General features: G+C 41.3%; 1 protein-coding gene across 1 annotated transcript; it reads right to left on the bottom strand.

Annotated features, from left to right (window-relative positions):
• Positions 1–25,993, bottom strand: KCNK13 (potassium two pore domain channel subfamily K member 13). The gene is made up of 2 exons (XM_026705386.2): positions 25,074–25,993; positions 1–5,418 (listed from the first exon to the last, which is right to left on the bottom strand). The coding sequence occupies exons 1-2, from the start codon at positions 25,417–25,419 to the stop codon at positions 4,553–4,555; spliced, it is 1,212 nt and encodes a 403-aa protein (XP_026561171.1). The 5' UTR covers positions 25,420–25,993; the 3' UTR covers positions 1–4,552.
• Between the last annotated feature and the right edge of the window lie 300 nt (positions 25,994–26,293).

Below are 26,293 nucleotides of genomic sequence, written 5' to 3'. Positions count from 1 at the left end.
TTTTAAATCATTCAACTTTAGCACTACAAAATTGTTTTTGAGACATTTAGTTACTTCTCTGTGACTCAACTCTAGAACAGAGACCTATAAATAGGTTACAGCTGTAATGCAGTAGGCAGGTTTTCAGTGTTTATACTGCTTTATTACTTCATTTGTCTACAGGCCTGTACAACATGGCTTTTGGAATTTCTCTGAACCCTTTTTACTGGCAGGAGCAGAAACTCTGTGTTTTCTTCTATATAATAAGGAAAGACTGGTCACATAGCAAGAACTGCTGGCAGATGGGCCAAAATGGATCCCATTTAATAAAAAGCATCCACAAAAGAGTCCTAAAACAAGATGAATCAATGACATCAGCAAATATTACGGGCAAAAGAAAGTTTAGGACCATATTGATTGGAAACATGAGGAAGAGGCCTTCATCCTGCAGTAGACAATGGCTAAATTGATGGTGAATAAGTCAACTTGTTTGTGTGCGTGGTAGGATTTCTAATCTGAGTGCATGCTTGTTTTATTTTGGTGTATTTTGTGAATGTATGTAAGTCTAACCAGGATGGGTCCATGTGTTTCATCTGTTTATTCTTTCTTCATGCAGGTGTGTACTAGGAAGCACAGAGTGATCTGCATGTGCTCTCCCCTGCTGCTCTGAGGAGGGAAGGGCCCCTTAGTGTAGCAATAGTTGGGAAGTGATTGTGTCACTCCCCAACTATTGCTACACTATGACTTTATTTCTTAGAATATTATTTCTTAGAATATTTTTTTTCACAGTCCAAGCTGGATTTGGCCATTTTCAAATTCAGTATTTCTTTTGCCATCTTCTTATATCAAATTATTTTCTGTTTTCAAATAGTTGTCTTGCTCAGAGACAGAATCCTAAGGACTTTTTCATAATTTCTTTATAATATTCTATTAGGTTGGAAAAGTATGAAAATCCGATCCCTCACATATCCCAATTCTCAACAGCAAAATGCCAAAAAAAATAAAAAAATAAAAAAAAAATCAAGGTTTGCAGTTTATCTTATTCTGGGTTGTTTCATGAAGTGACAAGCCTCATTTATTCTAGAATTTGTTGCAGATAGACAAGCTGGACACTCAGCCAACCAACCAACACTCATCCTTGTTTAGTAGTTCATGTTCTATTAGATAATCACTTTTTTTGAAACATGCTAATATATTGAAGTTGTGAGTCATAACCCCTTTGGCAAAAGAGAACAAAAGTTCACCAATCTGTTATCCTAACTTCAAGGTAATTGAAAGTTAGGATAGAGGGGGAGGAACAAAATAATTTGTTTAAGCAAAAGCAGTTTCTTCAGCCCCACGCCTTCTCATTAAAAAGTCTTGTGTTTAGATGTGAGATTGATGAAATATGTAAGCTAAAATGGAGGCTGAAAAAAAGGCCCACGGCAAGCTTGTCTCTAGTGAAAATAGAGAAAATCAATGCTTGAAACAGGACTAAGAGGACTTCAGATTAATGGAGATGAAAACTGCCTAAATCTGTACTGAAGAATGAAGCTCATTTCTCTGGAATGAAAATGAGTGAGGGAATGCTGGAATTGGGATCCAACTCTCCAGAAAAAACAAAGGAGTAACATTAAGCTGTTCTTAAGCATATAATTAAAAGGTGAACGTCTGGAAGAAGCAAGTCTTATCTAATTAATATTCAATCACATGGTCCTGAACAGGATTTAGAAAGATAGAATGCTCCATCAGAATTGTATGCTATATTTCCTGGGGGCTTGATTGTTTCTAGCAATTATCTCTAATAGCTAATAATTATGTGTGTGAAGTTATATAGCAGTAAGCCTCAGGTCTTGTCCATTGTGGATCTGTTTGTTTCCACATAACGTTTTATGGAAGACTGATATTGAAGATCCTGTTTGCAATTTCTTGTGCTCATTGTGAATATTTGACTACCTAAAAAGTAGTCAATTTTTTAAAAGTTCCTTTTTAAAATTCTTAAACTATATTTCCTGTTTTGACTTGCAACTCATGAAAAAGGGAGTACTATTTTTTTCTGGGCATGTACCTTAAAGCTATAAAAATTAGGTGATACTATAGAATTTCATTTTGGTCATTATAACCCTCATTATTTTAGGCCTAAGTTAGTGTATACAATTAACATTAATAAGTGCTGGGGGTGGATCCCTATATGTCCCACATCCTAGGGTCATGAAGAAAGCTGTCACATAAAGCCACACCTAAGCAGGTGGGTGGTAGCAGCTGGAATTACTATAACGTCCCCTTACTATGGCAAAAAGGTGAAACAGGATCTATAAAACTTAGGGGACTGGCAGAAGAAAGGTTGGAGACTATTTGTTGCATCGTGGACCGGTGCTTTTGTTGCTTCATGAATAGAATGTTGTGAAATAATTTGATAGATGAAGTCTTCTTAACATCTCCATGCTTGAGTTAAGAGGGCTCATTATTCTCTCTTCTTTAAACTTTAACATCCATGTTAGAATAGCTGGCTATGATGGCACATCAGAAGTGTGGCGTTTTGGTCATTATGCTTCAATGTTAAAAAATAATGGGATTCATTTGCTTTTTCTACTAATTTTTTTTCTATAGAAATGCTGGTGCATTTTAAAGATAATTTCCCTCTCTTGATGAGCGTAGAAGCCACTGTTCAGTGCAAATGACAGCAAAGGATTTTATTAATTCTTTGTATATTAGATTCTAGCATATCTATCTTTGCCTAAGTTATGCTGTATAAACATTATCAATTTTAACAATTTTGAACAGGAATAAATGAAGCTAGAATGTGACTCTCTTTTTACTACCTTTTTCCCTTCTGTTTAATTTATTTCATTATTTAATGTAAAATGCTGTTCTCCAGTCATTATCTATCCATTTGATTTCTGGTTTCCTTGTTTAATTCATCATTACTTCTCATTTAGTTGTCCACATGTCACATTGAGCACTTGAGTGATTCTATTCAGCAGAATGAGGAATTTTCATCTTTCCTAATCAAAGTGCCGTTATTATCATCAAGAACTACTATACGAAAAAGGCTGGAGAATATACATACTAGTATGTTAAAATGCTCCTTGCCCAGCATTTCCTGTCCATGGATACTTACATGATAAGTTCTTGACATCTTGTTCCTTAAATTAATTCAGTGCTGAATTTACTTACCCTTTATAATTTACTTTTTAAATTCACTTAGGAATGCATAAAAAATATGGGACCTATGATTCCCATGAAATTGAAATTTAGCAGAGTTTATACAATTAAAATTATCATAGTTTATGAAATAATACAAAACGTCATAAAATATTTCCTTAAAACAAAACATCCATAAAACCAAGTGCCTAATCATAAGTGTCTAATTGCAGGCAGTTGCTGTTGGGTAGCAACATTTCCAAAGAGTTCAGCCCCTCAATAATAATTTAAAAAAATAGATCAGGCTTTGGAACCGGAGATTAGAAGATACATTTAGAAAGCTAAGATATTTTATGGTTCTAATGGGTTTAGCCTAATTTTATTTCACTATTTCTAGTGGAAGAACTTTGCCATTAGAAATATGCACTTGGTCCTGATAATATGGGCAAAACAATGCACTAACATGTAATTCCATATCAACCTAATTATTAACTCTTGCAAACACATTATACAGCGCAGAATTCTGATGTGTGCAGAAATGACAAATAATCTTGAAAGATGAAGATCTCCTGCAACAAATCTCTGAATAAGCAGTGAAGAATTTTTCACATAAAAATTCAAAAGCAAATGTTTGCTTCTGAGCATTCATCAGAACTCATTCTATGATTTGTTTGATTTTTGACTTTACCTCCTGCGACAAGTACTGTTGTGTCACAACTATTCTTTTGTAGTGTACTTTCTGATGCACGTTTTCCTGTGACATAAATTAAAAGAATAGCTTAGCCTTTAGAACGATTATTTTTTTGGCTGAAATTAATTTCACACTGTCAGTTGACCCGATGAGTAGTCTTTTGACTGATACAGAGAAAACTGTGGTTTGTACATGCCGTCTAATGTAAAAACACGTTTGACACAGGGATGTCTAGTCTGCTGTACAACCTTCTTGATTGCTATCCTAGGACATTGGCCTAGAGCAATGAGGATAGATTAGCAGTTAATCAAAAGCAGGATGACAAACGGGATAAGCAGTCAATGGCAGCAGCTGTTTCAGTGATATGGGATGGAGAAGGTTCCATATTGGTTCAAGGAGATGTCTTTTTCACACCAACACTTACACTCTGTGCTGAAGCTGATAAGCTACAATAACACAGCAGTTTTTAAGACTAAATTACTAATGAAGCAAATTTAGTCTGTTGGGCATTTTGTTCACTTTCTCATGCTTTTGTCATATATTGCTGAAGCTTTTAAGTGTGGCTACATGAAATGATACCATTGAATGTCTTCAGCAGGGGCTATTGAGCAAGAACAAACCGTTATGTGCAAAATGCAATGCATACTGCCAACAACAAAACTAGGGATTGCCTTTCTGAAAATCATCTTGTTCAGTTAGCTGTCTTTGTGATTTGATCTTTATCTTCCCATACTTACTGACATATTCCAGTGTTAATGTTTACCTATCAGTACTTGTCTCTGCCAACCTATTGTTCATAATTCCCAAAGCACCTACTCCACCTGCAAATCCATTTTGCGCAGATGAGACTAATGGTCTGTGAAAAGGAATTTCATCCAATTGTTTTTGCATGGCATCAAGTGATACATTGTTAGCAGCTAAGGGGTCTTTCATAGACATTTCACCAGATATTCTGGGTCCTTCTGTCTCACTGTCAAGGACACCATCTGACTCAATTGATACGTTGTGCTGTCTCCAAATAGTCCCTGGCATCACATTTGTCTGTGATCTCAAGAGTTTTCTTCGGCACTTATGGCATGTGATGCCCATTTTCTTTAATATCCAGTTTAAGAATTGTTTGATAACAATGGAGGTCACATTAAATAAGGAATATACAAAACATATCCCCGTAAATATAACAACACTGTTGCCAAATTGATAAAGGTGTTGATTTTTGTAGTATGGATTCCAACCACTCACCATGTCACCAAAACCAACAGTACTGAAGGACACAAAACAATAATAAAGGGAATCAGAGTAACTCCATCCTTCTGTTGCCGAGAACATAGCAGAGGCACTGCAGGAAACAATTACTGATACCAAACATAAGATAAGCATGACATAATAAACAGAGGGCTTCCATCCAGCTAAGTTGCCTATTTCATCAATCCCAGCCTGCTGGACATCTCTAGGAAGTTTTCGTTTTAGCTTCCTCTTATGGTAAGTTTTCATAACACATCCTATGACTGTGATCAGACGCTCCAGGAATAAGTTGAAGAACAAGATGGTTGCTGCACAGCCAATAAGGCCATAAAATATCAGAAAAAGTTTTCCTGTTCTGGTAGTGGGTGTAGTTCTGCCATATCCTGGAAGATAAAAATAGAAAAATGTTATGTAAACAAGATTTCTGAGCATTAAGATATTGCACATAAGAAGTCAGTGTATTATTAGAGTTGTCTATCAGTGGTAATATTAGAATAGTTATAATATGCATTTATGTAAAATTTCACAGTGCTTCTCAATATTATTCTTATTCCTTAATAAACTGCTGATCACTATTAATATACCAATGTATGCAAGCTTGAGAGAGTTTTCCATATTTTTGAACTATTTCCTTTTTGTCTTCAGTTCTATAATAAAGAGTTCCTTTGTCATCTCTTAGTTGGTTAATCAATTTCTTTTCTTTCCCTTTTTTCAGTCTGTATGCCAGCTCTCTTCCTGGTTTATTTACATTTTCAAAAAAGTTTTGTTTAGACCTTTTAACTTTTTGTGCTAGTTTTTCTTTGTCTATTAAGTACAGTTTATGTTAAAATCATCGGACTTTTTATATTTTTGTGGACTTTTGTATAATTCCATCTCTAATCTTTTATACTCCCCTTCTAATGTCTTTTGGGCTTGTCTTTTTATTTCTCTTTCCCACATATGTTATAGTTAACCCTATTATGTATGCCTTTACTGTGTCCCATACATTTTGTAATGAGGTTTCTTCTTTTCTGTTTTCTTTGGGGAAAAAAACCAGTTCTCTTTCCATAAATTGAGTGAATTCCTTTTCTTTCAATATTGATTCATTCATTGTCCACCTTGACCTGTGGCTGAGATATTGGCTGTGTGTCTATCATCCTCCTGTGTTGTAATGACCTGGGTAATGGGCTGTGTGATGACCTTCTGAGTTCTATTATTTTGACATCCTGGGTCTTGTGCTGTAATCTCCTGGGTGGTTGGCTGTGTTGCAACATCCTGAGGTTTTGTGATGTAACCTCCTGAGTTCTGTGATGTGATATCCTGAGCGGGTGGCTGTGATATGACATTCTGGGTTTTGGTTTGGCTCCGAGTTTGAGGCCTGGATATGTGTTAATGGCATGTGTCCATTTGCTTGGTTTGGGAGTCAGGGTGTGTGGCAGCTGGTGATGCAGCCGTGGTCTGGTTTCTGGATGGTGGTTGTCTTTCATCTATGGGATGGGTTTGGTTTTGAGCCTGGTGAGGGAGAATGGTGGTGGTGTCATGTGTTGTTTTGGGTCCGGTGTTGGTTTTCGTGGCTGGGACTTGTTTGTTGGTAAGGGCTAGTTTCCAGATGTGTGGTAGGCGGGAGGCATTGTCCCGTTTATTCATGTAATGGGAGTGGTTCTCTATTTCAATGGCTTCCCTGATTATTCTCTTGTTGAAGTGTTCAGTATTGGAGATTAATTTGGTTCTCATAGATGAAAGACAGCCACCATCCAGAAACCAGACCACCATAAAAATTTATATTAAATATATTATCTTTTTAAAAAAAATCATATTAGTGGTCCACAGGATTTAAAAGTATGAGTTTGGTGGTCCCTGAGGTCTAAAAGGTTGGCAACCCCTGATCTAGTCTATGCCTTTGTTCCTGCCAGGTCACTAATATTCCCTGTGGTATCAGCCATCTAAATTCCCTCTCCCTTTTTAATTAAACACTTTGTCAAAAACTGATATTCCTTCCTTAAATCTCTAACTGTTTGAGGACTGTTGTTTGAGGACTGTTTGAGGACTGTTGTTTGAGGATTTGTTTGAGGACTGTTATTCCTTTTCCTTTGTATTCCAAGGGATCATCTCTTGCTCTCTGTAGAGAGAGACCCACTGTTAGATCCCATGCAGTTTGCATACCGAGCAAGTAGATCAACAGATGATGATGTTAATATGACTCTGCACTACATCCTACAACATCTTGACTCTCCAAATACTTACACAAGGGTCCTCTTTGTAGACTTCAGTTCAGCATTCAATACCATCATTCCAGACATTCTTCTAAGTAAATTAAACCAGCTAGCAATACCTGAACACACTTGTAAGTGTATCATAAGCTTCCTAACAGACAGGAAGCAGCAGGTGAAGCTAGGCAGAATCACGTCTGATACTTGTACAAGTAGCATAGGGTCCCCTCAAAACTGTGTGCTTTCTCCACTTCTCCCTATATACTAATGACTGCATCTCAAATGATCCATCTGTTAAAATACTGAAGTTTGCAGATGACACAACAGTGATTGGTCTCATTCGAGACAATGAAAAATCCGCATACAGATACGAGGTTGTACAACTAGCCTAATGGTGTAACCGGAACAATCTGGAACTGAACACACTCAACTGTAGAAATGATGGTAGACTTTAAGAGGAACCCTCCTATACTACCACCTCTTACAATACTAGACAACACAGTATCAACAGTATAGATCTTCAAATTTCTAGGTTTTATCATATCGCATGACCTAAAATGTACACCTAACATCAAAAATGTCATCAAAAAAGCACAACAAAGAATGTTCTTTCTGCGCCAACTCAGAAAGCTCAAACTGCCCAAGGAGCTGCTGATACAGTTCTACAGAGGAATTATTGAGTCTGTCATCTGCAACTCTATAACCACCTGGTTTGGTTCTGCAACCCAACAGGATAGACACAGACTTCAGAGGATAATTAGGACTGCAGAAAAAACAATTACTAGCCACCTGCCTTCAGTCAAGGACCTGTATACTGCACAAGTCAAAAAGAGGGCTGCGAAAATATTTACAGACCTCTCACATCCCGGACATAAACTGTTTCAACTCCTTCCCTCAAAATGACACTATAGAGCACTGCACACCAGAACAACTAGACACAAGAACAGCTTTTTCCCGAAAGCCTTCACTCTGCTAATAATTTCCTCAACACTGTCCAACTATTTACAAAGTTTACACTAATATTACTATTAATTTTCTCATCACTCCTTAACCACCATCTCCTCCCACTTGTGACTGTGTGACTGTAACTTTGTCACTTGTATCCTTATGCTTTATATTGACTGTTTCCTAGTATGATTTGATTGCTTATTGTACCCTATAACTATTATTAAGTGTTGTACTTTATGATTCTTGATGAATGTATCTTTTCTTTTATGTACACTGAGAGCATTTGCACCAAGACAAATTCCTTATGTGTCCAATCACACTTGTCCAATAAAGAATTCTATTCTATTCTATTCTATTCTATTCTATTCTATTCTATTCTATTCTATTCTATTCTATTCTATTCCATTCCATTCCATTCTATTTGGGCTCCACATGGCCACTGGCAAAATTATCTTCAGGGACTTCTCAATTGAAGAGTATAAAGGTGGAGGCCAATCTTATTTCCATAGCAATGATGTCCCACAGAGAAGGAGCCACTATGGAAAAGAACCTTCTTTGTGGTCTCACTTGGAGGATCTCCTTAATGGAGGGGACTTGTAATATACCATGCCTTCCTGATCTGGTGGGTTGGATAGATATAACTGAGAAAAGACAGTCCTTCAATAATTTGACTGCAAGCTATGCAGTACTTGAAAGGTGATAACCAGCACCAGAAACAAATCAGCAACCAATGCACCTCCTGCATGATAGGTAACATATGTGCAATCAGGGCTGCTGCATTTTGAATCAACTGAAGTTTCTGAATACTTTTAAAGGGCAGCTTGCAAAACACATTGCAACAATAAGGGGAGAGGTAATTAGGTCATGAGCAGGGGTGGGATTCTACCAGTTCGCACCTATTCGCTAGAACTGGTTGTTAACATTCTAAGCAGTTCAGAGAACCAGTTGTTAGAAGAAATCACTGGCCTAATCCTGTAAGGAAGGCAGGAAGGAAACATTCTGGTGTTGCTTACAGAAACTGCCTCTCGTTAACCCTTATTACATTCTTGGCAGGACTAGACTTTCTGTCTAGGAACTTCTCTGGAGTTTTTTTCCCCTCCTTTGCTGGTACTTTGCTCATGTGGAGTGACCATTCAAAGTTACAAGGCACTGAAAAAAATGTCTTATGACCATTTTCACACTTACGACTGCTGCAGCATCCCCACAGTCATGAGGCCAGGCGAGGAGATGCATGCCTCGATGTGAGTGATATTGAGTTGGCCATACCCAGCCAATAACATGACCACCAAGCCACGTCCACCCAGTCACATGACCACAAAGCCACACCCACCAACTAAGCCACACCCACAGAACCGGTTGTTAAAAAAATTGAATCCCATCCCGGCCACGAGTGACTATGAGTAGGGCCTGTTGGTCCAAGAAAGGGTATAATAATTGATGCAGAACCCACAGTTATGCAAAGGCCTTCCTGGCCATGACTGCCACCTGCTCCTCAAGCAAGAGTCAAAGTTCAGGAGAACCTCCAGATTATGCATCGGCTCAGCTGGGACACTGCAACCCTATCCAAGATCAAAGACGGCAATTCTACATGAACCAAAGACCCCCAACTCCAGAGCCCTTGTGAATTGCCAGGGTTCAGTTTCAGATCATTGCTTCTCATCCAATCCTTAACAGCCTCTAGTCACCATGAGAGGAAGGTTGCAACATTCCAAAATTCACCCCATGAGCTGATAGATACAGCTGAGTATTATCAGCATACTGATGATATCCCACCATCCAATAGTTTCATGTATGCATATTATACAGAGATGGAAAAAAATACCAAACTCTGCAGAACCCTGCAAAAGCAGGGGCCATGGCCTGGACCTCTCATTCCTTTTTTTAAAAGTCTCTTTTTGTTTTATTCAAAAAAAGTTAAAATACAAAACTCCAAAGTTTTTTTAAAGAAAGAAAGAAAGAAAAGACACAAAGCAAACACAACATTAACAAGTGCATTAAGAAAACTATATACATATTATCTCCTCTAGCTGAATACTTATTAATATATTACAATGTTAGTTTCCCACTCCCTGCAAAACAGCTCCTCCCTCAAATTAAATTATTACTTCTGTTTGCAAGTTATTAATCTGTCATCTATCTAGTATATTAATAACAAAATAATTAACAGGAAGAACAATAATATTAAAAAGACAATATTAAATTTCAAACCTCCCAGTTAACAAACTGTTACTATTTCTGTAATCAACTCATAGAAAATTTACCACACTTTCTTATTTATCTTAAAACATCCAAGAGTGAACACTGATTTGTCCTTGATCAAATATCCATGTTTGTTTCTTAATATCATCTCTTATCAATTGTTCTCTGGTTAAATATAATAGGTCCAATGTCCAAAGTCAGTCCATGTTTCCCAAAAAAGTCCAAATGAAATTGTTTTCCAGTTAAGTGTGATAAACCCATTCCCCAGCTTTGGCAGCAAAATCAGCAGATCATTGGTAGGAGAAAAAAAAAGTTCCTATTATTCAGCAGCCATCTTGGTGGAGGATGCACCTCTTACTCCTATTCAACACCAACTGGGAATGGCTGCAGAAAAAGAAGTGAACAAGAAAACCGGTATCTCCCACTTCCAATCCCCAAAGCTGTTCCAGAAGGATATCATGGTTAATGATACTGAGGGCTTCTGAGAGATCAAGCAGAGTGAAAATGGATCATTATCCTCATTCCTTTCCTGCCAGAGATCATAAAAATGCTGCTTCCATCCTATAGTCAAATCTGAATCACAATTGAAAAGGATTAGATAATTTGTTTCACCCAGGAACCTCTAGAGGTGCAACATAATCACCTTCCCAACAACCTTTCCCAAAAAGGAAAAATTGGAGACAGGACAACGATTATTTAATCTGTGGAATCCAGCAGTGGCCTCTTCAGAAGAGGACAGCCCAGAGCCTCCTTGAAAGGTTTGGACACTAGCCCCTCCTGCAAAGAAGCATTAATCACAAGAACCTACCTACATATCACCTCCTGAGAGGCTTTCACAAGCCAGAAAGGACAGAGATCTAAAGCAGGGGTTGCCAACCTTTTGGACCTCAGGGACCACCAAACTCATAATTTTAGATCCCAGGGACCACTAACTGGTTCTGTGGGCATGGCCTAATTTGTGGGTGTAGCTTGGTGGTCATGTGACTGACTGGGCATGGCTTGTATGTAAATATTATAAATATTTATATAAATATTGATTTTTTTATAAAAAAGAGCAACTTTTACCCAAAATCAGGCACAGCAGGCAGGCAGATTGAGTTGCTCACAGAATAACAGATTCATTCAGAAATCTATCTATCTGCCTGCCATTGGCTAGCTCAGTCTGTCACATAAAATTTGCTTGCAAGCAAACTCATAAAATTAACTCACAACACACCATGTATGTAAATATTGATTTTTTTATAAAAAAGCAACTTTTATCCAAAATCAGGCAAAACAGGCAGATTGAGTTGCTCACAGAATCATTCAGTAATCTATCTATCTGTCATCGGCTAGCTCAGTCTCTCAAATTTGCTTGCCGTGAGTCTGCACTGAATTTGCTTGCAAGCAAACCTTCAGTGCTAAGGGAGATGAGTGCTTAGGTAGAAAGCAAGAAGTCCAACCATTTCCTGCTCCTTAGCTAATCTAAATCTCCTGGCACAGCAGAACAGATGATGGTCAGAAAAAGGAAAAATAGCAACTTAGCAGACAAGTTTGCCGCGTAAGGAGTGAGTGGGCAGGAAGGGTTCCCGCGGGCCATGTGGGCTGAGCAGCCTTGTGTTTCTGCACAGCCTGGATTAATTGCTTTGGGTGGGTGCTCTGGGGGTGAGATTTCTCTGCGGCCCACCAAAATTTTCTCACGCCCAACCAGTGGGCTGCGGTTGGCAACCACTGATCTAAAGCACCAGTGGTTGCATTCACACCCCCTAGGACTCTATTCACTTCCTCAAGAGCAACTGCATCACACTATTCCCAGATAACTGGGCAAGCACCTGCCCCAGACCTCTCCACTGGATCAGTAGCCACACTGACATCTGAGGATGAATTGAGTGATTTTGTTTTCCAGAAAATCAGCAAATGCTTCAGTGTGCTCCTGCAGGTAGATGTCTGTATCCTCCATCCCCCAAAGGAATCAGGTCACTTTATAGAGAGTCGTTGTACAATTATCTGCAGATGCAATTAGTTCAGAGAAGGATTTAGGCTTTGCCACCTGAATCACCATGAAGTAGGGTTTAATAGCAGCTCCTACCTGTGTTCAGTTGAATTTGTTCTTTGTCTTCTGTCATGGCATTTTACATATCTCTTAATATATGTTATCCCTCTCAATTCCTTCATATACCATAGGAAGTGATGAGGTCCATGGGTCAGGAGAGGTTGCATAGGTCTGATCTTTTCCAGAACCCCCATCGCCACCTTATTCCAGGTGGCAACTAGAGGCTTGGTAGGTGTACATAGATTTTCAATTATAACCCTCAGTTCTTTCTGAAAACCAACCAGGTCCATCAGTAATTGAGGTGTGTGTGTGGGGGTGTACTGATCTAATAGGTCCTGCTTCCCCGTGGATGTGGCTTGAGAGAAGTTCATAGGCCTAAAGCGTGACCTGACCATGACAAAGGAACCAAGGCTAGGTCCACCAGTTCCAGATCATATAGGTACTGTTTCAGCAAGAACACCAAATCAGATGTTTGACCGCTACTCCTAGTCAAGACCTAAATGACCTGGGACAGTCCCATGTAAGTCATGGTTTCCATGAATTCTTGAGCTGTCTCCAATCCTGCCCCCAGGAATTACAGATAGAAACCCCACAAAACAGTTAAGAGTGGAGAACAACACCTCCAAGGATGCTGCTATACAGCAGGGAAGCCAGTAGAGTAGCAACAATCCTATCTGGTCCCTCAAGCTCTACATAAGAAAAAGGATTTCACAATTAGGCTCTCATGGAACCCTAGAGATTGCCAGAAATACTCTGATGTCAACATATCTCCTGCTCAGCTCTGCAGTCTAGGCTGGTGTCACTCAATGGGCACATTTCTGAGAGGAATCTCACCCTCTGGTACTAGTCAAATCTTGGTGATACAAGCCAGATCCGCTATCTCCACAACAATCAAGCCAATGATAAGGCAGTTTTTATTACAGGTTGATCTGGTGTTTAAAAGCAGCAGCCTGAAACTTGAGCCTCCACAGATCAGCAGATCTAAATACCAAGGGAATGTTCCTTGTGAGTGGCTTGCCCCTTGTCTCCTGCCAGATTTTCTATTACCTGACACTATCAAATTGGTTACCTACCCCACCTGCAATTCCACCCCCGATTTGCATAACTCTTCCATTGGTCTAAAAGCGAACACTCTTTAACCAATAGACAATTGCATTATTTAAATTAAATTATTTAATTGAATTATTTAAATAAGATGAACCCAACAGGTATTAACTGCCCTTAGCACCTTTAAGCCACCACACTTCAACATCACTTTCTCTCAACTCAGTATCAGAGAAATCACATCAAACATACCCTCAGCTCCCTGCACACTCACCCTGCATCCACTCAACTTGCCAACAATTCCTTGCCTGATCATTCTCCCTAGCACTGAATCACTCTTTATCCCCAGCTCTTACTTAAGGGAGAATAACCATACTCACTTAACTCTTACCAAACACCACCACTACCATCTTAGGGTCTTCTGTGAAATCTCCCAGTGCCAGATCGTAAGTCACTACAAAGATTAATTTAGGGACACAGTGCCAGTCCAAAAAGATGTCAGACTACATGTTAGTATAGAAACAAATTGACAGCCTAGGCTGATGCTTTTAAATGTTATCTGTGTGAATATCAATCTATACTTGCTTATATACTTGCCATTTTCTGCATTAGCTGAAATTCTTAGTTTATTTTGAAAGGCAGCTTCAACTCGTGCACTGTATACTTCTACATGAGTTTTAATATACAGCATTACTTACAAGGTTTTTAATAAATTTCCTTTGGTTACTAAAATGTATACAATGGAAAGAAAGAAATAAAGAATAAAGAAAGGAAGGAAAGAAAGAAGGAAAGAGAAAAGAAAGAATAAAGAAAGGAAAGAAAGAAAAAGAAAGAAAAAAGGAAGGAAGACTAGTAGTCCTACTGCTAAAGTTGTGATAATTCTCAAAAATATTGGATAACCCATGTGATATCAGTTAAGCAATAAAGAACACAATATGAGCGGCTACTATCTCTTATGAGATCAGATTCTACTGAGTTTTTCATCCCTGTGGTTCTCTGAGCTTGAACAATGCATTTATCTGCTTGTTGCCTATAGCAACGTCTACTTGAGCATGCCTCCAATAATGCCAAAGAGATGGTCTACCAGTTAAATGAGAGGTGCTTTTTTCAAAAGACAACTGGACTTTTGTTGTTTTTCCTTGAAGACATTTCACTTCTCCTAAATGCTGCTGCAAGAGCCCAGGATGGGTTAGACTCGTCCTGATGACATCATCAAGCTGGGTCTATCTTGTATAAAAAGGACTGCCTGTATGAGTTTCCCCCCAGCTTTGACTCAGCTTCTTTCGATGACCATAAGCTGGTGTGTCTGAAAGCAGTTTAGTTAGCAAAAGCGAAAGCTGTCTTCATCATTGGCATCCACTCTCCTGCAATGAGGATTCAATGTTTTCTTCAACCGAGGGAGACTGTAAACAGGGAGTAACCCTTGATCCTCCCCTACAGTCTTCCCTCAGCGATTTCGGCCTCCACGTAAAGATCGCATCCGGCGATAACAGCACCTCTCAGCTGATTGTAACTTTTCACTTTATTGCCGATTTCACCCGTTCGGGGCTGTTTACAGCCTAAGGAGCAATTTAACCACTGCGTAGCCTGTAGCTCTTGCGAGCGGCCAATTTGGAGGCTTCTTCTTCAACTGCACGTGGTGAGTGGCCATTTTGAAAGCTGCTTCTTCTAAAGATAGTAGTGAGCGGCCATTTTAGGTGGCATCATTCCCCAAAGGCCAGCTTCTACTATTCATAAGCTCCTATTCAGGCTACTGCACAGACAACACACAGTGAGGATTGCTTCCAGCACCTTTGTGTCTGTTTATGCATATTATGGATCAAGACAAGGCCCACACAGAGCCTTCAGGCCTGATCTCTCAAGGCCCCCAAGCTGGCAAAAGAAAGAGAAGGAGACAACACTCCCAGTCTGTTCAAAGGGAGGTGGCAGCCAAGATTAGGGCCAAAGCTTTGGGCCATCAGAAAACATCCCAGGCCGAATTAAAGGCAAAGAAACGAAGGCACGCAGCCTTAGAAAGGCAGTTCAACAAAACTATTGAGCAACTACAACAGGCTTCCCAACCAGACAATCCTAGTTGTTAAGCAGATCAGGCCCCAATTTTTAAATAGGCCTCTTGAGACCTCTCTTCAGCTTGGCCCTCCATGTTCCAAGGTGTTCTCAACCTAAACTTGAGGCTTCCTTCACCCCCGCTGCAGGCCTTTGCCCCTCAGATCCATCATTTGGTGGCAGACCCAATTACATCCAAGATGTAGTCTCCATTGCCATCAGATAGGGCCTAGCAGAAGGGCTGCTATGAATTTTTCGACCCTCAAACAGGACCCAGCCACCCTTTGCTGGCCTACTACAAGCCAGATCCCCCAGAGGGGACTGCTTCACCCACAGGAGCCCAAGCCCCCTTCTGCTCAATCAGAATGGGGGGCGCTAGAGCAGGGAGATTATACAGAACCATTGGAACGTAGCCACTCTCCTGCTTCTGAATGGGAGGAGGGAGAAATCTGGGACCCCAACCTCTCTGAGGAAGAGGAAGATCTGCTTCCCGATCAATCCCCATCAGCCACAAACCAGCTTTATTCAAGCCTCTCTTCCACAAGGCACTGGTTACTGCCCAGTGTCCCCAGAGGAGGCGGCCCCTGAAGCTCAGGTGATACAGTAGGGGTCCAGGGATTCCCTCTTCTCCAAAAACATAGTCCACTCGAAGGTCCTTCCATCACCTAGTTTTTCTGGATCTGATCAGAATTAATTCACCTCTCCTGCCGCAGGCCCCTACCCATCTTTATATGACAGGCAGTTCTACAATGTGGGCCCTTCCCTCGCTGCCGCTCTTACAGTTCCCTCTGTAGATGCTCCAGTAGTGGCTTCCTTCTTCTTGGGCACTCCAACTGAGCCTGAGGATGTACTTTAGGCAGGGGACAAACGTACTAAGCAGACATTAAAATGTAACCACCAGGCTTCTGCTTCGGCTCTCTGGGCCTCGACCGCTGCATCGTTTTTCACAGGTCCTCTATCTGCTGGCTGCACCAGCTACAAGACCGCATATCTCCATCAGACTTGAGATCGCATCAAGATCACAATACGATTATAACAGCCATGGAATTCACGGGGACACCACCCTAACTTCCACCAGTTCTCCTCCAGGGCCATGGCTTCGTCTGTGGCAGGGAGGAGACTGCTATGGTTACGAATTTGGCAGCAAAGCCTCGGTGCAAGTGGAAGCTGGCTTCGGGCCCCAGCACCAGTGAGAAGCTGTTCAATGATGCTCTTGATCCATTCATTGTCAAAACGAGAGTCAAAGGAAAAGTTCCTTCCTCACCAGGCTGGAGGGCAGACTTCCATCCTGCCCCTTACCTGCCACCTCCATTTAGGCCCCAAATTACTTCTTGCTTCTCCAGGCTGCAAAGAGCGTACTCCCAGTGTCAAGAGCAACACCCTGACATACCGGGCAGACAGCAACAAACTGCAGGTAAATGGCCTGGCTTTTGTGAGGGAAGGGGTCGCTCATTCCGTCACTCTAAATAATCCCTCGTTCTTCCCATCAGAGGTCATTTGGCCTTCTCATCCAAATGGGAGGCGTCAACGACGGACGCCTGGGTACTCAATACAGTAAGGTCAGGGTTACAACTAGAATTTCTATCATCACCCCCAGGAAATTTCGTGCTCTGCCCCATCTCGCAGGACAATTCAAAAAAGGGCCCTTATGGAACCGGCCATTCAACACCTAGTTGACATAATGACCATTCAACCAGTCACTGAACTCCAACAGGGATGTAGGTTTTATTCTCGGCTTTTTGTTATCCCCAAGGCCTGGGGGTGGGGGGTGGAGAGCTATTCTCAACCTAACATTTCTGAATGCGTTTATACCATTCAGGTGCCTTAAAATGCAGGTGCTGCATTCTATTCTAGAGAGTGTTCGGGAGGGCTATCTCCTCTCTTCCATTGAACTTACGACCCATCAGCAGCTCCTCAGGTTCTGTTATAATGGGGGACACTACCAATACAGGACCTTGCTCCTTCGCCTTTTTTCAGTCCCCAGATCATTTACTAAGCTGGTGGCAACCTTGCCAGCCCTTATTAGGGCAATCCCAGTAAGAGTTCAGTGTTACCTGGATGATATACTGGTCCAGTCATCTTCCCCATCTAGGGCAGCAGCAGATTTGAATATCACCATTCAAGTTCTCCAAGAGCACAACTTCTCTGTCAAAGAAGCCAAAAAAGCCACCTTACTCCCACCAATTCCTTACTCCATCTGGGAGCTTTATTAGATACTTTTTCCTGCAAGGTATCCTTGTCCCAGGAACGTCAGGGGAGTATCAATTAATTGGCCATATAAAATCTAACCCTAGAGTGCCCCTGGCTACACTTTCCAAGCTCCTGAGGAAAATGATATCATGCATTAATCTAGTGCCATGGGTTAGATTCCATGCCAGGTCACTCCAATGGTTTCTTCTACCTTATCAGAAAACAGGTAGGAGTTGTTCCTCTTTCAGGTCAGATTAACTCAGTTGGTCCTTAAATCTTTTCGATGGGGGTCATATGAGGCATTTTCCATGGGACTCTTGTTCAAGGAACCGGACAGGTTAGTGCTGACCATGGATGCCAGTCTGTATGGCTGGGGAGCCCACCTTCAATCCAGGGTGGTCCAGGGACCATGGTCCCAGGCAAATTTGGCCCATAATATTAATTGGCTAGAGCTTTGAGCGGTCCATTTGGCCCTGACACAATTCGAGGATGCTGTCTCAAATAGGGACAAGGTGTCAACCAAAGCACATTTTAACCGCCAAGGTGGGACACATTCAGGACCCCTGATGTTAGAGGCAGATCAACTCTGCTTATGGGCAGAGATACACCAGATATCGCTCAGAGCTGAGCTCATTGCAGGCGGGCACAATGTTAAGACTGACTGGCTTAGCAGAGCCACCACTGACCAGGCAGAGTGGTGTTTGCACCCCAATTTATTTCAGGAGCTGTTGGAGCACTTCGGATTGCCAGCAGTGGATCTCCTCGCTTCCCAGGACAACACCCAACTCCCGAGGTTCTACTCCAGGTGTGCGGTTCCGGTGGTGAAGGGAATGAATGCTTTATGCAGCCCTTGGCCACAGGAACTCCTGTATGCCTTTCCTCCTCTGCCCCTGATTCCGGGGGTCTTCCAGAAACTGGGCAGAAGAGCAGAACTTATAATTGTAGCCCACACTGGCCCAGGAGGCCATGGTTCGCAGACTTAGTAAACCGTTCCATCTCTAGTCCTGGGAGGATTCTGGTAGACAGAGTGTCGCTCAGAAAGGGGCCAATATTGCTTCCAGAACCCCAGTGGCTTCAGTTGGCCATCTGGAGATTGAGTGGGGATCCCTGATAGGGAACTATCATTCCTCCAGAGTAATAAGAACTATCCAAGCCTCCAGGGGACCCTCCACCAACTGCATCTACGATGCAACTTGGAAGGCTTTCAGAGATTGGTGTTTCACCTAACACTCTGTGGAGGCAGGTTGCAGCCTTGCCCTCTGTTCTATCCTTGGGGGGAGTGGAATCTTTGTCTAGACATCCCACAGTCCGCAGGTTTCTGAAGGGTGCTACAAACCTGAGGCCTCCAGTGGTCATCGAGATCCCACATGGGACTTCTTTAAAGTATTGCAGTCACTGACTAAGACCCCATTCAAACCACTGAGGTCAATTCCCTTGCAGTATTTTGTCTTGTAAGGTGGCATTTCTGGTAGCAATCACCCCTTCTAGAAGGATTTCGGTCCTGGCAGCCTTGTCTGTCAGGAAAGACATCTAGACCCTACCTTTTGTACCTAAGATTAATACTGGGTTCCTCAGCTCCCAACACATAGTGTTACCTGATTTCTGTCCCCTTCCATTCCATGACTTAGAGCGCAAGTGGCACTCCCTAGATGTTAGCATGGCATTTCGGATTTACATCAGACGTCCCTCTACATTTAGCAAAACTGAGCCCATGTTTGTGTCCTTTCCCCTTCCCACTGGGGGCAACAAAGCCTCTCCTCCCACCTTGAGTAGGTGGATCACGGCATGCATCGCACAGGCCTCCTAACCAGAGCCTTTCCAGTACGCCAGGTCCTAACGGCACACTCTGCTAGGAGTGCCTCAACTTCAGCTGCCTGGGCCACCCAGACACCCCTAGAGGAGATTTGCAGAGTGGCTACATGGACCTCCCCATCTGTGTTCATCAGACATTACCGTCTGGACTCCTATGCCTCGAGGAATGCAGCTTTTCGCAGACGGTTGCTTCAGTGAGTGGTTCCAACTTCAGAGAGACTTGCCGGACAAGGACCCTCCCGTGGACATTGCTGGCTTTGGTATGTCCCATCCTGGGCACTCGCAACAGCATTTAGGAGAATGGGCGTTGGTAAATTAACCCGAGAACGCCCTTTCTATAGATGCTGCTAGAGAGCCCAGCCCCTCCCTTATTTCATCTGGACCATGGTAATATGTTAATGTTAATGTTAAAGATTCTGTTTGGCTTTCAGAGACACTTCCTACAGTCTGTCAAGTACCTTCGCCAAAGCTGGGGGGAAACTCCTACAGACAGTCCTTTTTATACAAGACAGACCCAGCTTGATGATGTCATCAAGAGGAGTCTAACCCATCCTGGGCTCTCTAGCAGCATCTATAGAAAGGGCATTCTCAGGTTAATTTACCAACGCCCGTTCTCCAAGTCAGCAACCAATGGGACTATGTACAATAAATGTACCAATTAGGTACCTCCCATCTTCAGAGTGCCTGAAAGCTCCTTTCCCATTTTCAGAGTAACCTGCATGTCAAAATTCTGAAAGTGGATATAAAATATCAATCAACTATGGCTGACTCTCCAATAAATGCAATGCCAGAGAGAAAAATCCTCGCAGCATTGGTTTTTTTTCCCACCTTATTCATTGTAACCATCAAGCTGACTTTGTTAGTCACCAAGCAACAGTGGAGCTGTGGCAACAAGAAAAATCCAGGCCAAGGAGTCGATGTCCTTTAACAAAATCTGTACATTAGAAATGTTCATCTGAGTTATATTATAAAACCCTAACTATCTGGTACAAGTTCCATAATTACTAGTCGATAAATTATTATGAATTAATTATGAATATTTTTTGATATTTTCTTCTGGAAAAAATATGAAGGAACATCTTGTTCGATTCTACAGAGTAGTATTTTTTTCTAAAATTTTCTGAAGAAAGCAGTTATACAATTTGGTGGGCGTGGTGTGGTGTGGCTTGGTGTGGTGTGGCTTGGTGGACGTGGCAGGGAGGGGTACTGTAAAATCCCCATTCTCTCCCCACCCCACTAACCTGCTTTCCAGCTCTGTTCTCCTGTGCAGGGTAACAAAAGAAGATCCAGCCGATCAGGAGGCAGAGAATAGATGGGGGCAGGGCCAGTCAGAAGTGGCATTCTGAACTACTCAAAATTTCTGCTATCGGTTCTTCAAACTACTCAAAATTTCCGCTATTGGTTCTCCAGAACTAGTCTGAACCTGCTGAATACCACCTCTGACTGGTACACTAAGCAACATCAACACTGCACTGCACCAAAGCAAGCAATACTTTCTCAAATATCACTTTGTCGGGGGTATCCAACTTGAGGCCTACGGGCCAGATGCATCATGCACTGGCCTTGCCTACCCATTTTAGTGAAGGGGAAAATAGTTGCAATATATCATATGATGACAATGTAATGCCGTGAGTTTGACACCCCTGCGCTATGTGGTAGTCAGTGGGTAAAACTGTGGACTCAATGTGACTTTAAGAAAGTTATGCCCATGGTTTTGGAATGTAAGCTTTATATACAATAAAATGTAACCTTGAATCTATATAACTTCCTCATAGTATACAAAAGAGTTACTATGAATAGAGAATTTTTAACAGATATTTAGAATTCATCTACCATAACAACAGAGTAGCTGAGGTATCCTGGGCACTAATATTGGATGGCCCCAGTTCAAAATATGTATATTGTCAAAAAGGGTTTATGATTAATTAGATGAGTCATATGAGCCCTCCACATATTAGTTTTGCATCAGAACCTTATTTGATTTATTAATGCCATTCTAAAAGGCTGTTTAGAGGACTTATAGGAAACTTGAAGCAAATGTTCAAGCTCAGTGAGACAACTGGAATCATAAATGTAGAATACATACACATGCAGAGAGAGAATGGAGAGAGTGCAAAGTGAGCAGAGTCTTACAAGAGTATTTTTGCACTTGTTTTCATATCAAAAAGAAAAAAGCTAGAAATCTATTGGAAAGAGAAAGGGGTGAATTGGTAATGGATGATAGTTGAGAACAAACAAGGTAACACTTAACGTTATACTCACAAGTTAGCCCAGTGGTGTGTCCAACATTCAAGACAAACTAACCAATTTTCACTCAAGTCAGGATAGTTGTGACTATTTATATTATGCAACTGAAATGCCATATTAAAATCAAAGTAAAAGTACCTGTAACAAAATCTATAGCCTTTTTATAGTAATTATGAAATCTAAAGTCTTTATTTTTTATTCATATATGAGAGATATTATATATTAGTTATTATAGATATTACATTTAGATTATAAAAACATTGCAAAACTAGGATTTTAGTATTTCTTATGACAGAGGAGGTATAGACATGATCCCTAACCTTCAAATTGTAATTGCAAATGGTCACTAAACAGAGCAGTTGCTAAATGAGGACTATTGTACATATATTCACTACAACCTGAAGAATAGGAGATTTTTTGAAATAACAAATTATGCCTTTCTTTTCTTCCATATTCATTCAAGGGATTTATATCACAACTTTTTTCTGTAGGATAAGACATATTATGAAAGAGTAAACAGGTCTTTGTGACAGACAAGATATTTTTAATTTTATTTATTTATTCAGAAAATTATGTGACTTCCTATCTTAAATAAATTACCCTTGGTGACTTCTTACCCAAGAATGTAATCTACATATGTAGCTCCATGAAAGGAAGGAAGGAAGGAAGGAAGGAAAAAAATAAAGATCTCATACAACTCCTTCTCTGATCTAAGGATTCTCTATATTATGGCCTTAAAACCAATACTTTTAACAGAGGTTTATTGCTTGGAATTTTCAAAGATGAAGGTTACAAATCTAAGAAGTTTGCTTTAGATTTTGCCTTCAAACTTTAATTTTTAAAATTAACCATGTTAAAAGATAAGTTAAAAATAAGTCCTACCCAGAATGTTGGGTTGGGAAAAACTGTCTGAGTTAGCCAGGATCCAGCTTAGCCAATCATATTTGCATCAAACTGCCTTCCTTTTAACTACTAAGATTTTCAACAGAGCCTATTATGAACCAACACATTTTTCCTCCATTTTCCCCCACCAAAACTTATAGCACAGTACAAGGCAGTAAATAGGAATGTTCAAAATGCTGCAAGATTCCTTTTTTTTTTTTACTATTTTGAATGAATATAGTATATTGATCTAATTCATCACTGTAGGTACTGCATCAAACTTCAAAAGTATGATATGTGGAACCTTAGGAAGTGGTCCTGGAATTGCTTCAGCTTCACATTTATTCTAGTTTTGTGCTATCTATGTGTTAGGCAGAATCACAAAAAAGACAATGGGTGACCGAATAAATTATAGGGAAAACAACGGGAAGTGGAGCAACTGGATAAAAAGTAAGTTTGATATTCCCCTTGTTTATTAATGCAAGAGCTGGTAATATATCCATTCTAAGAACTAAGTATTGGTATATTATTACCATGTGTGCCTCCTTGAAGCTTTCACCTGAAATTTCAAATAAACAATGGGCACAATTTAATTTGTAATAGGGAAACATCTGCATGAGATCCTAATGTCTGCACACGAAAGTGCATCTAAGAAGGGCGAGATCCATGGGAAATGCCAATCTGGGAAAACATCACTCTAGCTAGCTATTTTCTCCTCAATAAAGTTTGTATGCTCTGGAGTGGTATATCTATACTCTGAAGGTTTGGATGACCTGGGTGGAAAAGGAAAAATGGAAATGTAGTGGAATGAACAGCCAATTCTGTTTCCACAGTGACCAGTCCAATGCTTTTAAGAATGTTTTTTTGAGTCTGGAAGGGAACTACAGACCCATTCTGAAAGCTTCCAATTACTGTAATGAAGTGACAACTCCATCTCTAACTTCAAGGTTCAAATTCATCATAGTCATTCTTTGTATAATTAGTGGTCATTTATTCTTTGTAGCTAAAATACAAAAATTGCCCAGAGATAAAAAAATTCCAAAGGTTTCCCAAAAAGAAAAAGTAGAAAGAGAGAAACCTAATTGAACCAATTAATACTGAAGATGCTCTAACTGTTGATGGGGGCAAAAACTAATTGGAATATATTGAAAAAAACCCACAGCTGACTGACTGCTGTCATAAACAGGTACACTGTATATATAAACTGTCACCCATTAAATACAAGCCCTGGGCAATTATCCTTTGTATTACAGCATGGAGTTTATATTCTGGTCAATAGGGGGCTTTATATTTTTATATCCACAGCTATATCAATGTCCCCCCAAAGCATACATTGTTTTTGTAGTTGAAAGCAACCCAATAGTTTAGCAGCATTCCTTCAGCATGTCCAAATGTAAATAATTTGGGAGATAACATGAAATTTACACTACGTACAACAGAGCCAGTTGTTAAAGCCCCATGCTAGAAATGGGAGACCTATCAGTTTTACTTCTGCCTTAAGCACAAACTCAGGTGAGTTCCCTGGGGCTGGTCCCTCTCTCAGCCCTACAAAGAAAGCAGTGAGGAACTACTTGTAAAACCTTACTAATAAAACTGCAGGAATTAGTCTAGGCAGTCACCATGATTTAATTTGGTGCCTTGAAGGCAGCAAAAACAACACAAAAACCTACTACATATTAATTCACTCAATCACTGTCAAAAGAAAACTGTACAATTTGGGCATCTTAAAAGCCAATTTACACCTGCTAAATGCAGTTATTATAAAGACTCCTCAGTACAGATAACACAATTGCTTGTTCTTTTGTGATACTATTTCTCATGAAAAAATGTTTTTAAATGATTGTGTGGGAGGAAACGAAAACTTGATGAGATAATAGTGATACCTTTGGGTATTTAATTCATGTCTATGTGAGAAAGAACACTGCTAATTGTGTTGCCATTTAGAAGGATGGCAAACTGAGATATTCAAGAACATATAAGATTAAAGTGGGCAAAAACCAGTATGAACTTCATAACATGTTCAGAGATTCTTAAAGACATGTTATAAAATTGAAAATACAGCAAACTAGTGGGAAAAGCATGAAGGAAGAGTAACTTGCTTATTGCTCTCAGTACTGTGTGGAATAAATTTGGCTTTCCATAGTGAAGTTCACACAAATGTGCCCTATGGAAAGAAATCTGTCGTGCTTCTAAAATACCTTGTGACTTTGAGAAGCACATTTTAGTCACTTACTAGGTACTTACTTCTAAGCCATTTCACAAGTTACATATACAAATATACAAGCCATACAAGCTTTACCTTCCAGTACTAATGTCGATCATGGAAAATATATTCATACTTTGTCCTTCTCTTGTGAATGGTAGTTATTTTTTGAGCTGGAAAAGTACAAGATCCAAAGGGTGTAAGGCAGAGAAACTGCAGAAGCGTTTGGACGGTTTCGTCACTTACCTACAGTAGAAACCACGGTGCCTACAAAAAAAAAAGCCCCTATCAAGTCCCACTGGGGCCGCGTTGTGTTGACCCGGACACCTATCAGGTAGGCGGACTCGTACTCAAACAGAAAATCCCTCAGCTCCGCCAAAGCCAGGTTGTACTTCTGGGAGAAGTTTTCAATCTTCATCTGCCACTTCTGAAGGGTTTCCAGCTCGGAGGGTCGCTCAATGACGGAGAAGATGGCAGCTCCGCAACCCATGTACAGAATAATCAGAACCGCCAGGAGAAGGAACCGGGCGGTGTCTTCGCTGAGGTTGCCAAAGGTGGGCGAAGAACAGGAGCAGAGACCGCGACAAGCCATCCCTTTCTGCCCGCCGGGTGCCCCCGGAGGTCAGCCCGATTCCCAGCTCCCCTCAACGGCTCATTCTCCTCGCGCCCCCTCGAGGCAGACGGCAGCTGAGTCCGTGGCGGCGGGTAGGGTTCCGCAGCTCTGGAAGGGGGGGGCAGATCCAAGCCCGGGCGCCCTTCCAAGTACTTCCCCCGCTCAAGAAGGGGCAAGAGGGCAAAGCGCGGACCCCCAACGCCACACCCCTACGGCCAAATCCCACAGAGGATGGGCAGCCAGTTCCCACGGCGCGTCACTTAGGATCGCGCGGAGCAGCTTCCTTCGTTCGATCGCCGAGCCGTCCCCCCCGTCGACGAAACTCGGGCTCCTCGATGTTCTTTCTCCTAGGAAGCGCGCGGGACTGAATGAAGCCTGTCAGTCAGACCTCACCATTACCGGGCGTCAGGGCCTCAACCCCACCCCCATATACCAGGTCGTTAAAAGCACCCAAAGCGCGCGCCCTTTGCCACGTGCGGTGCGACTCTTCTTCGCCAGGAAATCAACGTGGTCCGCAAGGGGTCGTTTCTCGCCCGGACTCTTTGGACAACCGCGCGTGGACAGGGCGTTAAAACGCTCCCAAATCTGTCGGAGAGTCAGAGCGCGGGTCTTTCGCTTCCTGCGTAGCGTGTGCCCGCACCTCCGCCTCTACGACCTGCTTCAAAGGAAAGACGTTGAGAGATTTGCGGTGAGCCTGGCTGTGGCGCTTGGCGGGAGAAGAGCTTCGGAAGTTGTGGTTGATCGGACTGTCGTTCCGGGGAAACTGGGCGAGAGAATCTGGAAGTGGGGCTGTATTTGTAGCGTTTAGGGCTACAACCACATGAAGTGAATTCCCAAGGTCCAGTTTAGGTAA

This window comes from Pseudonaja textilis, chromosome 1 (assembly GCF_049901715.1).
Source record: "Pseudonaja textilis isolate UNSWEBS1 chromosome 1, rPseTex1.2, whole genome shotgun sequence".
NCBI classification, from domain to species: Eukaryota; Metazoa; Chordata; class Lepidosauria; order Squamata; family Elapidae; genus Pseudonaja; species Pseudonaja textilis.
Note: the sequence above shows the minus strand (reverse complement) of the source record. Positions and strands in the feature narration are given on the sequence as shown.

What these genes read in the sequence shown, in the direction of transcription:
- KCNK13 (XM_026705386.2), bottom strand. Translation starts at nt 25,419, where the DNA reads ATGGCTTGTCGCGGTCTCTGCTCCTGTTCTTCGCCCACCTTTGGCAAC. An exon ending in CACCGTGGTTTCTACTGTAG is followed by an intron (nt 5,419 to 25,073) that starts GTAAGTGACGAA and finishes TTTATCTTCCAG; the next exon opens with GATATGGCAGAACTACACCC.